The following is a 16,097-nucleotide window of genomic DNA, read 5'->3' on the forward strand; positions in this document are numbered from 1 at the left end:
CCGGCCGACAGCTGCAGGACGCCGGGCTGGGGAGGCGCTGCCGGCGCGGGGCGCGTCAGCGCGCAGAAGCGGCCGGGATGACACTGGTGGCGTGCTCCTGCCGAAGCAGTGACAGATGCCACCTGCTGCACGGCGACAGCTGCTGGGGAGGCTGCACCTCACCTGCCCCCTCCACCCATGACACGATTCCCCGTGTCTCCAGCTCCGCCCTCCGCTCCCTCTGGGCAGGGCGCCTTCCCCACACGTGATCTGCACACATCTGCGCGGGCGCAGGGAGCAAGCGTCCTGAAGGACAGGCCTCGGGATTCCCGGGCTGCTCGGGGACTGCCAGCTTGCTTCGCTCGCTATTCTAGAAACCCCAGAGCACTGTGTCACAGGAAACGTGAGGCTCGGGGGATGTGGAGCAGCGCAGCCCGGTGCGAAGGTCCTCGCCGCACTGCCGGACGGACAGCAGCGCTCATCGCGTTCTCCGGGGGCCATGGACCCCACGCTCCTCCTGACCCCTGCCCTCCACCCGCACTTCCTGCTGCGTCCTGCACCAGGGACCTGGACCGCTGCCCCTTAGCTCACTCCTTCTGGAACCAAGATCTCACCGTAGCCAAGCTGGCTTTCATTCTTGACCTTCCTGCATCATCCTCTTAAGTGCTGGGGCCACAGGCATGCACCACTATTCCTAGCGCTTTCTAACTGCTGTGAAATTAAAATGTTCCCCCACTTTCTTGAGTGCTTTTTCTTGAGAGAACTGTAAGCTTTGAAAGAGACAAGCAGACCACAAAGTTCCTGTCCCCACCAGCCCCGAGGCCATGTGCGCCTCCCTCCCACCCCGGCACCGGGTCCAGAGAAGGTTCCCGTGTCTCATCCTAACCTCCCCGATCCGTGTCCTGTCCCTCCACCCTCGGACACAGCCCAGCGCCTCGGCTGGTCTTCATTACCCCCACGGGCTGCCCATTCCCGTCCCCAGGTGGTGACACTGGGGCTGGGGTGCTGCACAGTGTCTCGGGGGTCCATCCAGACACTTCCATGTCAGTGGCCCTCTAAGAGTGAGTTTGTGCTGGGCCCACCACCCACTGGAGAAACCCCTGGCTGAACGGGAAATTGAGCTTTCCTTTGATCTACTAAAGGAGCCGGGTCTGGTGGTGCATGCCTATAATCCCAGGCCTCCTACCTGAGGTCTAGGACTGAAGCTGGCTGGGACTCCACAGTCTCAAACGTCAAAGAGACAAAATCCAGAGAGATGTCAGGGCTTGGGCCCAGGGCTGATGGCAGCCTGCAGCCGCAGGCGCCTGGCATGCACAGCGCTGCGGGGGGCGCTGAGGGCCTCGCGGGGCTCCCACACCGCGGTACTCACACGAAGAAGGGCATCAGCTGCACGAGCGTCTCTTTCTTGGGGCTGGCGGCAAACTCGGGCACCATCTGGATGACCTTGTTCATGACACTGCGCAGGTAACTCTGCAGCTGCTTCCGCCGCTCCTCCACGAACTTGGCGTCCTGAGAGCACAGAGACAAGCATGCGCTGGGTTTGTCTCCCTCGCCTGCTCAGGAGCCACCCCCCCCCCGACCTTGAACGTGTGTGTGTGTGTGTGTGTGTGTGTCCCGACCATGTGGGCTTATCTCACTCAGCTCCACCCAGAGCCCATAACCCACGCGCTGCTCCCCAGCCGCCCCCACGCCCCCCCTGCATTCCAGGTCTGCTCACAGGACTGTCTCTATGGAGGGCGCACGCGCGCAGCCCTGCGGGTCTCCCGCTGGGGCACACAATGCCTGGGGCACGTGCTAGGGACCCGCAGCGGGCACAGGGGCCACTTCTGAGGCTCTCGTGGGCTTCACAGGCCAGGACCGGGACAGGTGCACAGGCCTGGTGACCGCCTGGGTAAGACAGAATTCTCCATTCTGCCTGGACAGTGTTTTGAAATGCAAACCCATTTTCCTTGCTTCGCTTAAACGGCACACACAGCACACAGGCTCACAGGGCGGAGCGGGAGCTCCCCGCTGAGGCCCCTCGGGGCGGGGCTGGGAGAGACCCTGCGTGACTTTGGAGCAGCCGCAAGGAGCCCCAGCTGCTGGTGCCTCCACCTCCCCTCTGGTGCCTGGGGGAGACTTGCCAGAGGGGCCCAGGGCACAGGTAACTGTGCCAGCCCTGCGTGGACGCCCTCTGCTGTGCGTGTCTGCTGCTGCTGAGCTCCCACTTGACCTGACCCAGAAGAATGTTCCAGACACAGCACAGTGAGAGGTTAGAGGGGTGGGGCGGGGCTACGGAGCTCCAGGAAGGTGACCCCACCTCCAGCGGAGGCCAAAGGCTTCCCCCAAGTCTACCTCCCCCATCCCATCCCCAGTGACCTCTTGTTGCCCTGGCAACACAAGTTGGCGGTCGGGGCCTCGCCTGGAGGCATCCCATGTCCTTAACACGCACCCATTTCTCACAAGAGCCGGGCCCCGAAGCCCAGGCCTGGTCCTGGTCCAGGAGAATCCTACAGGCAAGCCAGCCGCCGGTGGCCCACGCCTGAAACCCTAGCTGCTCAGGCTGAGAGCTGAGCGTCGCAGTTGGAAGCCGGCCTGGGTAGGAAAGTCCGTAAGATTACCTCTGAATAAACAGCCAGCCACTCAGGTCTCCAAGCAGCCAGACAGTTCCAGCTGCCCCCAAGACACCCGACAACCTGCAGCCTACACGACAGACCTCCAGGCTTCCTCTCAGCAGCAGAACAGCGGGGTTCAGGCCGCATGACTCCACATGGGCGCTAGCGGAAGCCATCTTCTATGGGACTGGCCGGAGGGACTGGCTGACCTCTGACCTTAGCCCCTAGACGGGACCCTTCCAACACGGAGGCTCCGGGGCACGAAGACCGCCCATTCCTCTCTGTGACTGGATGTTTTTATTTTGTGGTGTAAGAACTTAAATACATCAAAAGACAGGGCATTCTAATGAGCCCCCCATCCTTTTCTAATAGTTCTAACCTTGCCTGCACTGGTTCATCATTCCGACCATTTTGTTAAGTTGTTTTAAAGTAAATTAGCACCAGCATGACATTTCATTCTTAAATACAACAGTGTGTATTTTTAAAAGATTAGGAACATTTTCTTATTTAACCGAATGCCATTATCACTGCTAACAAAATTTATGCTAATTCCCTGGTGCAACCTAGTAGCTAGTGCGTATTTGTAAATGCATTTTCAAGTGAGTTTCTGCTTCTGGATTTTTTTAAAGATGGGGCGTCTCTACATAGTCTATACTAGTCTTAAGCTGCCCATCTTCCTGCCTTGGAAATGCTGGATTACAGGAGCCACCACGCCTGTCCACTCTGGCATTTTCAGGGGTGTGGTACACCCCTCAAAGGAATGAGCAGGTCCATTCAACATGGCTCAGAACCGACTCCCCCCGGGGGTTGGAGGGTTCCAGACCGGTAAAGATGGATCCTCGTTTTCACAAGTCCTGTGGGGGTTCATGGACAAAACATGCCCCATGGCTATGTTGTGTACGGACGGAGCCGTGTGTCATATGATCAACCCCGGAGACCTCTGACAAACACCAGAATCCTGACTTCCCTTGAAAAATGAGCCTGAGCACCCAGACACACCCCCAGCTGAGGCCCCGCCCCTGCCCCAGACAGCTCCCCTTCCCTCCACCACCACCACCACCACGTGCCGGGGCTCTGCAGGCCGGGGCTACCCATGACTGCGTTACCCCTCTATGCTACGCACCAGGCGGCTGGCCCAGGGAGAACGTTCTTGTCCACGCCTGGTAACTGTGGGCCTCTGTCGGTGGTGCCTAGAGTTCCAAGCAGGATTCTGGGCTCCAGCAAATTCTGCCCAGAAACAGTTTCCAGGTCCCCAACAGCAGAGACAGGCAGGGCAGTCAATGTGCCCTGTCCCCTCCCCAGCCCTCCAGGGTGCACAGCCTGGGATCCCAGTGTCCGCCAGGCTGACAGGTGGCGCGCACACGCCGTCCTGTGCCAGTGTCACCAGGAACAGCGGTGCCCTCACAGCGCCTCGCATCGCTTCACACCGATGCCAGTCACACAGGGTCTAGCTTGGAGATGCTGAGGTATTGCTGACAGCAGTGGTGGCATCTTGTGGGACCCTTCTAATTGCCCCCACAGTCCTGTGAACTCCACACTGTGGGGGTTACAGGCAAGCAGCACTGCGGAGTGAGGACAGCACCAGCCAGGCACGCTGAGCGCCAAGAACTGCTCGCTGATACTTGTGCACACCTCCAACCCCACACACCGCATCCGCGAGGCTCCAAGAAGTGTGGGACCAGAACCAAGTCACAGCTGAGGCGCGGAAGAGGACCATCTTCCTTCACTCAGCCTCATGGCCCGGAGGCCGACCCAACACCACCGCAGGGGCGGGAGGAGGGCCCACTGGGCGGTGGAGAGGGCGACAGCTATGTGGGTGAAGGACTGGAATGCTGGACAGGCACCGTGGCGGGGGGCCAGCCCCGCATGCTCTGTCTTTGCTAGGCAGAGCCATTAGCTAAAAATCTCTCGGCTCTCACATCAGTCCACAGCTAATTCAAATGCCTGACTGCATGGCGCAGACCAAACAAAATTTACCATCAGGCCTTCTAGAAGCAACAGAAGAAAAGGTCATCACAACAGAGCCCTGAAGGTGGGCTCCGCCCTAGCCTCACAGCTCACGCAGCCAGCCAGCCTGGGCAGCCAGAGCCTGCTCCGAAGGCCAAGTGCAAATACGCAGACGCAGCGGGGGCAGGCAGGCGGGGCTGCCCAGCTGCCCTCCAGGGCGGGGCTGGGCATGTGCAGGTTCCTTGGACTCCTGGCATGACTGGAAGAGCTGCAGACAACACACACTATACCCACAGGAGCCACCCAGCGGAGCACCATCAATGGTCAGGGGCCAGTGGCGGGGAGCGCTACTTACAGTCCGGGATGCGAAGTAACTTGTCTTGTGTCCAGGCTAGAACTGGAATCTAGTGTGAGAAAAACCTTTTCTATCTAAGTAGTTTGCTTCCTTTCTGTTAATCTGGAGAATTTTCTGAAGAGTTCCAGCTTTGACCAGGTGGCCTGGCCCTTGTTCACCACATTTTGGTTGCATACATCCTTTTCCTGAGCACTTTAATCAGGACATCCTGTTAGAAGCTCCTTGACTTTTAATTGCATCATGTTCATTGAGCCACAGCCTTTTGCAGATTGTGAACCTGAGCTCAGCCAATGGGAGCAGAGGGGCGGGGCCTGCTGGGTTAAGGATAAAAGGGGAGCAGCCTGCCTGTTCTGTGCTTGCATGCCAGATTCTTGGCCAATGGCACCCCTTCTGCAAAAGTAAACTTTGCCTTGCTGAGTTCCCTTTGAGTTGGTGTCCGTATTCCTACGCGACACCCCAACATTCTGAGCTATTTCTAACACGGGGTCTACTCAACTGCCAGGTACAGTTGGTCTACCACTCCATGGGCCCTCTACATGCAGAGAAGTTTACAAAACATCCATTCGTTTCTAGAACCTTGGCTAGCCGCCACCACATGCTGGCTGCAGCCTGAGCTGGGACGATGGGAGAGGCTGAGGAAGAAGCCTGACCTTCCAGGACAGAGCTTAACCCAAGCCAAATGGACCTGGCGGAGCAGGGGGGCGAGGGGTTATGTTCAAGTTCTACCTGAGCGTGTCATCTACTCTGGACAGTCTCGGGCATGTCCCGGGGAAGGAAAGTAGAAATGAAGTCAGAATCCGGGAAGGACTGGCCCCTGGCTGCCATCGAGGCGTGCCCTGACTTCTTTATGTGTCCAATGAGACGAGAGCTGCCGCGCCCGTCCGTTCATCCACTGAGCAGAGCTGGGCGCGGGGCACCGGGGTGAGCGCGGCGGCAGGGGAGAGCTGGGCTCACCTCCATTTCCCTCTGCCACATGCCTGGAGCCACTGGAGCAGATCTAGACTCTGGCAGAGGGCCCAGCTCTGGCAGGAAGGGCGGGAGAGGCTCACGGCAGGGGCACAGTGGCCACGAAGGATGTTATTCCCCCTCTCTCTTTGCCTCAGTGCCCCTAACAGGTGCCACTTCTCCTCCCCTTGGCCTCTACTGTTCCATGGCTGGCTGAACAGGGACTGGTGATCTCCACAGCACAGGCCTGCCTCGCGGCCCGTGATCACACTGCAAGAGGTAAGATCTCTAACAAGGGCAGAAATGAGACAGAATGGAAGTCCGTCATCTCAGGCCAGCAGTGGGCTGGCCGGCCGGGCGCTCGCTCACCAGGACATCCGCCTTGCGTCCTCCGTCCCGCTGCAAAGCAGCATGGGGCTGTGAGTGGGTGAGCCTGGGGTGGTTCCCCGGAAGCAGAAGCATGGGGGCCTGACTCCCAGCACCTGCTCATGGTGCAGCCTCAAGCACGTGACTCCCAGGGGCCCCCCAGTCCCTGCCTGCCCAACCTTCTGTCAACACTACCCCGCGCTGACACAGGAACATGGGGGCATCCGTCAGGGCGAGGGCGCCGTCCAGTCACTGATGCAGACCCAAAGTCAGAGGGGAAATGGGGAGTAAGGAAGCTGGGTGGCGCTGTCCTCAATGCTAGCCAGTGGCCACAATGTCACCCAAACTGGGCAAGGATCCTGCAGAAGAGCGGGCTGCAGCCCTGAGAATTCAGAAAAAATACCGCCGCCTCCCGCCCGGCTCAGATGCTGCCCTGAGAACACGGAACGGGGCCCCGACGCCCAACCCGCTAGAAAGGGGACACTGTTCGGTTTGCTCACTTCTGGAATACAAACCGTCCCCAGAGCAAAGACTGGGGGCGACTGACACCGTCCCACCTCCTACCGGGAACGCCCCAGACAGCAGCAATCGCTGCTCCCCCCAGGCTCCCGGCAGACGCGCCAGCGAGCACAGCTTGCTGCTGGGGCTGGGGGATGCGTGGATGGCCAAGGAGAAGCGAGGCGGAATGCCAGCTCAGCCTTCCAGGTGCCCCAAAGAAGTATGCTCCTGTCCAGCAGGAAGGGCGGGCACTGCCCACGCGCACAGACTCTGCGCTGGGAGAAGGTCAGGGCAGGAAGGCAGGCCCCTGCCAGCCCGAAGCGCCCGCCGCCCCGTGACCTGTGCTTCGGGAGGAGCTGAGGAACTCCACTCTAGTGGATAAAAAAAATGTAGCCAAGCTACCAAATATGCAATCAGGTAAGAGGAATTCATCACGGTGTCCCCTGGCCTTGTAGGATAACCATATAGTCTTTAATGGTCTATGACGTCTTTCCAAATAATTGGAAAAGAGAATCTGCAGGTTTCCAGCACATGGAAATGATTCATAATGAAGACATGAAAACGCTACTTGCCCTGGTTTGATGATTACGCATTGTCTGCCTATATCACATTGTCAAATTGTGCCACATAAACATGTACAAATATTATGTATCAATTAAAATATTTTTAATTTTAAAAATGTAGCCCAGGAGATTCTATGCTATGTGATTCTAATTCAAACTTCCTCTAAACAGGCAGGGCCCAGGGCAGCGTTAATGGGCACACAAGTGGGGAGGGGTACCCAGGAAGATGCCCAGGGAAACCCTAACCAAACAGGGACCCAGCAGCCCAGTGTCCGCCCGAGAGGGAGGGAAGACAGGCACCGAGCAGTCATGCGGAGACTATCAGAGAGTTGATGAAACAGAATGCCAAGAGGCCGAGTGAATAAATCTCAGAAAACCTAATAGTGCAAGGAATACAAGTTTGGAAAGGATGCATAAAGAATGGCACCATTTATGGGCAGCCATAAAAAGAAAACTCTCTCATAACCCTTGCAATAAAAGCACGGAGCCATGACAGGAAGGAAACAGAACAACTTTCCAGGGGGTCCCTCTGGGCTGAGGGACAAGGAGAATTCAGTTTTATTTATGATAGCCTAATTCCTAAACAATAACATTTATTAAATCTGCTGTGATCTGCGCTTGTTTGCCTCCTTTCTCTGTGTGGCACACTGAGAACATTTCCTATGTTTTTCAGAGTTCGGAGGCAAGTGTGATGCCATGAACAGCTGTGACGGTGGGGCACAGTATCGGCTCTGGTTCTCTGAGGGGCAGCTGGGGGCATTCAGGGCAGGGCCTGCAGAACCCGAACACACACGTGGTGCCCCTTCGGCAACCCTGCCCACAGATCTGCAGAAGTCACGGCCGCGGCTTGCAGCAGACTTATACGAGCATGCTCAAGCAGCAGAGCCACCCCTGCGCCATCCCCGACATGCAGAGAGTCCGACAGTGGACTATTACACCGCAACGACCAGCAATGGCCTTGCCGCAGCACGGGCAAATCTCCCAACGTAATGTGGATAGACGGAGCCAGGACGCAGGAGCCATGCTTTGGGATTCCCTTTTTCATAAAGTCTAGAATATGCAGAACTGTTGCATGGTGTCAGGGACAGGACGGAGCCCTGGGGGAGGGACAGAAAGAGGCTCCAGTGCTCTCTGCATGGGTGTGTCAGCTGTATAAGATTCCATGGATCTTGCCTTAAGACTGGAAGAATGCAATGTCTCAATTTCAAACGTAACAACCCAGCCTACTCCCCAACACATCGCAAGGTGAGAAATGAATAGACACAGGGCCAGGAGAGCAGGGAAGAAACAAGACCCAGGTATGCCCTACCACCAACAAATGGATCAAGAATATGTGGTACAGGCAGACAGTCCAGAACCAACCAGCAATACAGAATGACATTATGTCATTTGCAGGCAGATGGATGATGTGGAGAACATCAGACTAAGCGAAGGGAGCCAGGCACAGAAGGGCTCCTGTGTGGACGCTAGACATAAAACACGAACCTAGAAACATACACGCGTGGTCGACCTGGTTAAAACACACAGTGGGAGGAAAGAACATTAGAAAGTTGAAACGTGTCTGGATGGAGGTACAGGCCCTGGTAGAACAGAGCAGCCAAACTGAGAGGAGGAAGGAGGGTGAATGCGTACAAAGAGAAGGGGGAAACTCCTGAAACCAGCTTGGGGAAGGAGGGGGAGATGGTGGAGGGGTAACTCTGCTCAGGATGCATTGTCTACATGAATGGATGTGTTAAGATGAAGTAGTCAATACGAACTTTACAAAGAAAACACACACAAAGCAATGAAGCATTTGTAAGTGTGAGTTACCATGAATTACCAAACACTGGAAGCCAAACTGGCAAGGTTGCCCGCAGCCCCGTCTTCCATGCCTGGCACACGGCAGGTGAGCATCACTCAGGCAAGCTGACTCCTCCAGGTCAGGCCCTCAGCGTGTGCCAGGCCAGCAAGATCTCCCAGCCCAAGCTCTCAGCCAGTGGGTCACGTGGCTCAAAAGCTGCCCACGGCTTCTGGGGAAGCTGAAGAGCTCTGAACCCCAGAAAGGTGGGATCGGGGAAATTGCTACAATGCCACACGGGAGACTGAATGTATTTGTTCCAGTGTGCTAAAGATGAATGCGGACGCAATGTATCGTCCTCGGATGTTAACGGGACACTGGAGGCGAAGGCAGCAATTATTTTCGAATACTCAAGAAAAGTGTAAGAGTTGAGAAGGACCTTCCACACTGCAATTTCCATCAGCTATCCAGAATCGAGCGGCACAGCAGCAGACAGAACACAGGCTAAGCACATTCAAAAGGCAGTGATTGCTGGAAGGGGAGATTAATAATAATGAGACACAAACACCAGGCAACCCCAAAGACGTCATGGGTAACCTTCAGTGCGCGCAGCAGAGACTCAAATGTAATTCATGCCAACGACAAAACCAGAGGGTTCGGCACCGACGTAGGCTCTCAAGCTTAGCTTGACTGAGCCAAATGGAAGAACAGGCAATTGTGCTTGGTTAATCGGGTAAGTTGGGGCCTAGATGCATCAAAGGATTCCCCTCTGTCACCAGGCATGACTAAAGACCCTCTAAGCTCCACCAGGTCTTGGGGGAGAGAACTAGAAGGGCGCGGGCGGAAGCGGGAGAGGGAAGGCTGCCCAGGGGCGGCATGAGGCCTCATGGACAGCGGGACCTGTCCAGTCTATGACAGAAAATAAGCAGGGGTCTCGGGAGCGCCATGTCACGTGCGCAAGTACAAAGCCCGGGAACGGAGCGGGGAACCGCGCGGCAGCACCTTTCTAGCTGCGTCAGAAATGTCTATGGCTTTCGTCGGATTTTAATTTGAAATTATAGAAATGTCTTCCCCAGAAACCCACTTACTAAATGCATCCACATCCACCCACACCTCGTCTGCGCTCGTCCTGTCTCTTCCTGGGGTTTCCTGCGAGACAAGCTGAGCAGACTTCTAGAAGATGTCTGTGCGGCTTCCACTGCGTGAACAGGAAGCGCCCTGTGCGGCGGGGGGCAGGCGGCTCCCTTTCCTCATCTTGTGGTACATTAAGCGCCAGGACACCGGGCACAGGGCGTGGCAGCGTGCCAAGCAAAGCCGCGCGTGGGCTTAATGGCTTCACTGATGGCACTCTTCTCCCTTCATTCTCTCTGGACATCTTGCTGCTTGTGGGAGGGGAGTTCTCTGCTTCTACTCACAGTGCCTCCCTGTTTAGGGGGGCTGTCTCCCCAGGAGGAGGGAGGCCCAGGCTGCAAGCGGCTGCCGTTGCATACAAGCCCGCTGTCGGTGACTGAACTTCCGGTGTCCATGTCTGGGGAGCACCGCTGAGTCTTGCCTGCCGCGCGTGCGCAGGCCGTGGCTGTGGCTTTGGCAGAGTTTGACTGATTCCTGGCTGCAGCACGTACAAGCTCCCCGGCCTTGGTGGGTGCTTACTACTCTTGAGCCTGGGTTTCCTCACCTGGGTGATGTCCAGAGCTGCATGATGGGATGTGAGCATTAAGGCCCCCCCCCGCCCTGTGTGCCTGGCAAGCCTGGCATGGGCTGGGAGGGACTTGTGCCCTGCATGGGCCCAGAGTCCCGGCATCGTCAGGGATGAGCACGTGCAGGCCTGCTTCCCGCCCCGCCCCAGCCCTGCGCGGCAACACTGCCATTAACAAACGCAAAGGCGGCACTTACCATGCGCCGGACACCATGGAAAAGATCTTACAAATGTCACCACAAAAACAGCACTACAAATGCCCAAACCACTCCTGCAGCGTAGAGAGGTCAAGTTAGTGCCCAAAGCCACACACAGCAAAGCCACAAGAATCTTGTTCTCACTCCCCACCCCCATCCCTTTCCTTCTTTCTCTTTTCAGCTTCCTTGCTCTCTTCCTTCCTTCCCTCGATCCTCTTTGCCTCTTAGAGCCTCCTACCTACAGGGCTGGCAAAATCCTCTGAATGAACACAGGTGTAAACTAGTGCAGTCACACATGACTGCCTGTCTTCCCTGCTTGGCATTACTGGGAAGGGTTCTAGAAGTCTAGAGCAAACTCCAAGGACAGTGTGTCTGGCTTCATGAATGGCGCCAAGCGCACGGGTTGCTGAGCCGGGTGAGGCCGGAGCCAGCGCTGCTGCCCCGAGTCCCACAGTACTGCAGCCACAGGGATGTCCCCGCTGAGCAAGGCTGCTCAGCTGCGCCTGGCTCCAGAGCTGGGCTGGACTTGTAGAGACTGAGGGCTTGGGCCTCAGACTGGCTGCCTGGGCCAGACAACACCTTGACCCTGATGGCCTGAGGTAAGTCACTTCACCCCATGCCTCTGTTTCCCCATTGTCAAGAGGGGCAGTAGGAAGAGCCCTGCCCTGGTTAGGCAGGTAGCAGGTCAGAGTGATGCCTCCCCAAAACATGTCGGGGCCCTCCTCCTGGGCACCTACAGTCTCCTACCCTTGCCTGGTAAAGGGACTCTTGCTATGGTGATTAAATTAAGGGCCCTAAGAAAGGGAGGCCACCCTGAGTTAGTTGACCACACGCCCTGCTGCGACCGCAGAGGAAGGCTACAGAGAGACGAATGCCACACTGAAGACTAGGTGGGACCTCATGCCAGAGCACATGGGGGCTGACTCCCAGCCCCCCACCCCGGGCCTGTGGGACAAGCGGGTGCTGCCAGTGCTATGATCTGAGCAGCTGAGCTCCACAGGGAACAAGAGTGAAGGATGCCGTGTGAGCAGCAGGCTTGTGGTCATTTGCTTTGGCAGCTGTCGTCATCTGGGGGAAGGGATTTGCTGCTATGCCCACTTGCCCCTCCCCCCTTGTACCATGCCTTCCGCACCAGTCACCAGGAGCCAAGCCGGGCCTGGCCAGCCCTGACTTCCGTGCTCCTCTCCTGGGCCTCCTTTGGCTGCCCGTGAGGCCACCTGCTATGCTGCATTTCAAGGCATCTACCTCCCAAGGAGCACAGAGGAACTTTCCACAGCTCAGCGAGCACCAGTTGGTTCCGGCACCACACACGGGTGGATGTGTTTTTAATGAGGATTTTAATGCATAATTTCTCCAACAAGTTGAATTATCTGCAGCTCTGGGAAAGCGATTTGCCTTGCCTTAATGCCAAATGAACTTTCCCAGAGTGAATCTATTATTGCAGGAACGAATGACAGTCTCTCGGTTCTCATTTGCTCACTGAGCAATCATGGAGGCTTTCAGTAACACCATCAAAAACGTGTCTTTACCGAAGCCCTCATGCCTGCAGAGACTTCTTAGACAGGGAGCCTGCAGGCCAGCTCTGCAGACCATCCGAGGTCACCTTTCTGTCACCAGAGCTTGCTTGGGCTCTTGCCCAGCCTGCAAAAGGCCACCAGAGTAGAGGGAGCGATGCATCCCAGTCACCTGAAGTCATTCTGCTCAGCACGTCCTGTCCCTCCCAGGAGCTGGGGCAGGGAGCGTGCAGAGCAGTTCACAGCATTTCCTGCCCCTGAGGCTGCCACACAGCAGAGACAAATCACATGGGGAAATACAAAGTCATCATTTCAGCCCAGGCTTTCTGCTGGGAAGAAACGGAAGGTGCAGGTCTGGGCAGGAGGGTCACTGAAGGGACAACAGGGCTCGGGAGAGGACAGAAAGCCGGAGCCAAGTCCTGACACACTGGAGGATCTGGGATGCAGATCCAGGCCAAGGGAAAGGCAGGCACGCAAGCCCCGCGGTGACACCGTGGAGGCTGGAGAGCAGCCGCGTGGCTCGGGGAGGGGTTGGGGTAAGGCGAGAGATGAGAGGTGGTGGGCAGAAATCGAGGACAGCTCACAGGACACCATGCCGTGGGTGTCACCAGAGTAGTCCCCAGAGACACTATGTGGTTGAAGGAGTGCAAGGCCTGCTCTGGTGTCAGCCGCGTGGCCTGCTTTGGAACTGTCATGTGTCATTTCCAGGAGCAGTCTGGGAAGCCATTGTTGAAGGGGCCCCGATTGTCACCACCATGGCAGCACATGGAGACGAAGCATCAGCAGCCTGGTCACCATCGTGACAGGCAGAGCTTCCGTCAGCGCCCCCTCCCCCCTGAGTGCGGGGATGACCCCGAAGCACATCTTTTTGGCTTTGGTCTCCTGAAACTGGAGCCATTCACTCCCGGCCCCTCCATGTGTCCTGAGTGACCGAGTCCATGCCTGTGATGCGTCAGCGTCCTTGAGAAACCTTGGCATACCGGGTGTGTACCGGGGTCTGCTCTAGCCTAGACACGTGTGCGCGTATGTGCATGCGTGTGCGTGTGTGTGCAAGCGTGTGTGTGTGTAGGGCATGAAGCAGGCCGTGGATGGCCGGCTGCAGCTGGCAGGGCTGAGAATGCGTATGTTCAGCTGGGGGCTGCAGCTCTGTGGCAGAGCGCTTGCTTGGCACTCAGAGCTCTGGATGGTGTCCTGTTACCACTGAGCACACACAGATAGAAAGCTGCGTGGCAGTGGCTCACACCTAGAATCCTAGCCACTCAGGAGGCTGAGATTTGGAGGATTTGGATTGACTTTGGGGCAGAAAAGCCCCCAAGATCTCACCCAAAAATTAAAAGCGGCCTGGGGATGTGGCTCCATTGGTAGAGCACTAGCCTCACAAACAGTCCTGAGATCAAACTCCAGGACTGAAAATCAAAACAACAGAGAGTGTGTGCACCAAGTGTCCGGGTGAGGTGGAGGCTGCTGCCGGTGGCACATTGGGCCAGTACGGGACAGCGAGCCTCCTCCACACCGCCCCAACTGCTCCCGTCCCGAGAACGGTCAGGACTCTGCCTCATCCCACTGGAGGCCCTGCCAGCAGGCTGCTTGATGCTCTCAAACTGTCGGTGCGCCTTTCCCCTTCTTGACGCTCAGTTGAGCTCTATAGCTTACGGTGCTCTCGAATCATCTAGAAAGTGCAGAACCTCTCTTTGCACAGGCCTCTCCTCCACAGCCACTAAATAGGAGCTAGACAAGCAGAGCATGGCTCACTGTTTTTTAAAGCCCATAGAGTGGTGGGGGGTGGGTGCGGCAGGGGTGGGGGGGTAGGGGGGTGGAGAACTGTTCCACACACAGCCAGGGGTGAAGAATGCCAGCCAACTGAATGTGCAGACTACAGAATGTGCCCACACCAGGCTTAGAGCTGCATCTGACCCAGCCCCTTCAGCCCTGGCCCAGCCCCTTCAGCCCTGGCCCAGCCCCTTCAGCCCTGGCCCAGCCCCTTGCAACCAATGTCTGCCAGACCAAAGAATAGTAGCCAACCAGACAGAGTGTGGAACGCCAGCACCCTGTTCCTCATTCCTTGGGGTACCTGAATAAACACTGAGGGACGTGATATCCACCACGATGTGAGTGGGCCTATGACAGAAGAAAGTCTTCTAAGCAAGTTCTGTGCACAGCTGCGCGCACACACGGAACTCATACGATGAGGGCTGCACATGAGGGGGCTGGCAGCCAGCTAGCGAGTGCGCCTGCGTCAGGGCCTCCACGCGAGAAGGGTGTGTGCGCTGAGAGGGAGTCTGCGGCCCAAACGCTCACAGCCCTGCCCGGGAGAGGCTTGCGGGCCACGCACACGAGAGCAGGCGAGGGGCAGGGGGGCTGGGTCTCCCACGACTGCTCTCTATTTCGATCTTATGTCCACCCACTTTTCTGAAAAGATCGCAACTCTCTGAGCAAGTGACAGGAAGAAGCGACGAGCCGCGGAGCGGAGCGCGGCAGGGGCGCGGGCTGGGTGCCCGGCGGAGGCCGTACCTTATTCCCGATGGCCTTCTTGGGTGGGAAGGTGTAGGCCCGCACCTGGGGGAACGTGCTCTGCAGCCTGTGGTGCAAGCTCCGGAATTCCGTGTACCGCCGGTAGACATTCCACTCGTCATCCTTGATCCGGATGTACACCTGCCAGGGAAGGGAGAGGGTAAGACGATGTGAGCTCCTCACGGCCCTCTCCCAAAGGGGCGGGGGCCGGGTGGGGGCCTTCCCGTGGAAAGCAGGGCTGCATCTGTCTCATGCTCCATGGAAGGCCATGCCCTTGGCACAGACTCAGTAGAACTGACCGAAAGGTGACCAGGCAAGTGACAGGTACTGCCGGCTGGACATCACCAGCTGTCCAGCAGCAGCAGCAGCAGGGGTGTGTTTTCATGCGCGTCTATTTGTTTCCAACATGTACAACAGAGCACCAGCGCCTCCCTCCACATGTCACAGGCAGAGTTCAGGGGCGTCAGGCAGGCCTGAGGTCACAGACCACTATGCCAATGAGGGGGAGTTCAATCTGGGACAGGAAGGAAGGTGCCAGGTTGAGATCTGTCCTGGGGACAGGAGGCCACATCCAGACAGGGGAGGCTCAGTGGGGGCATAAAACATCTTTATTCTAGTCATGCTTTGACTCTCATTTGTATGTTTTTTTTTGGGGGGGGTCCGGTCATGGGGGCCTGAACTCTGGGCCTGGGCGCTGTCTCTCAGCTCTTCAGTTCAAGGCTAGCACTCTAGCGCTTGAGCCACAACACCATTTCCGGCTTTTTTTCTTTTGGCTTATGTGGTGCTGAGGAATCGAACCCAGGGCCTCAGGCATGCAAGGCAAGAGCTCTACCACTGAGCTACCTCCCCAGCCCCCTCATTTGTATTTTTGAGGGTACAAAATGCAAGAGTAAGTTCACCAGGCTTCCTGTCACCCTGGCTCCTGCCAGCACACGGAGCAGTGACATCCCCAGAAAAGCTGGGCGTGGGAGAGAGCAAGGACAGCCCAGGGGTGACATCCACAGTGACGCATGGCTGTCACACTTTCTAAGCAGGAGTCATCAACACGCACTTAAAGATCTTCCTAACCACGAAGCCAGATGCCTCTAACGTTCATGCCAAGTTCTGTGAAAACCACCCATTCAGCAGGCAAGTTTAAGCCCATAAATTCTTACA

At 57.0% G+C, this 16,097-nt stretch overlaps 1 protein-coding gene across 1 annotated transcript in view; it reads right to left on the reverse strand.

Annotated features, from left to right (window-relative positions):
• Snx29 (sorting nexin 29) overlaps positions 1–16,097 on the reverse strand; it is a 177,355-nt gene that overhangs the window by 5,142 nt on the left and 156,116 nt on the right. The window contains exons 15-16 of the mRNA XM_013011677.1: positions 14,943–15,083; positions 1,349–1,488 (exon numbers count right to left, since the gene is read on the reverse strand). Coding sequence (XP_012867131.1) covers positions 1,349–1,488; positions 14,943–15,083 — 281 coding nt within the window. The remainder of the gene's footprint in view (positions 1–1,348; positions 1,489–14,942; positions 15,084–16,097) is intronic.

Source organism: Dipodomys ordii, unplaced genomic scaffold, assembly GCF_000151885.1.
Source record: "Dipodomys ordii isolate 6190 unplaced genomic scaffold, Dord_2.0 Scaffold14, whole genome shotgun sequence".
NCBI lineage: Eukaryota > Metazoa > Chordata > Mammalia > Rodentia > Heteromyidae > Dipodomys > Dipodomys ordii.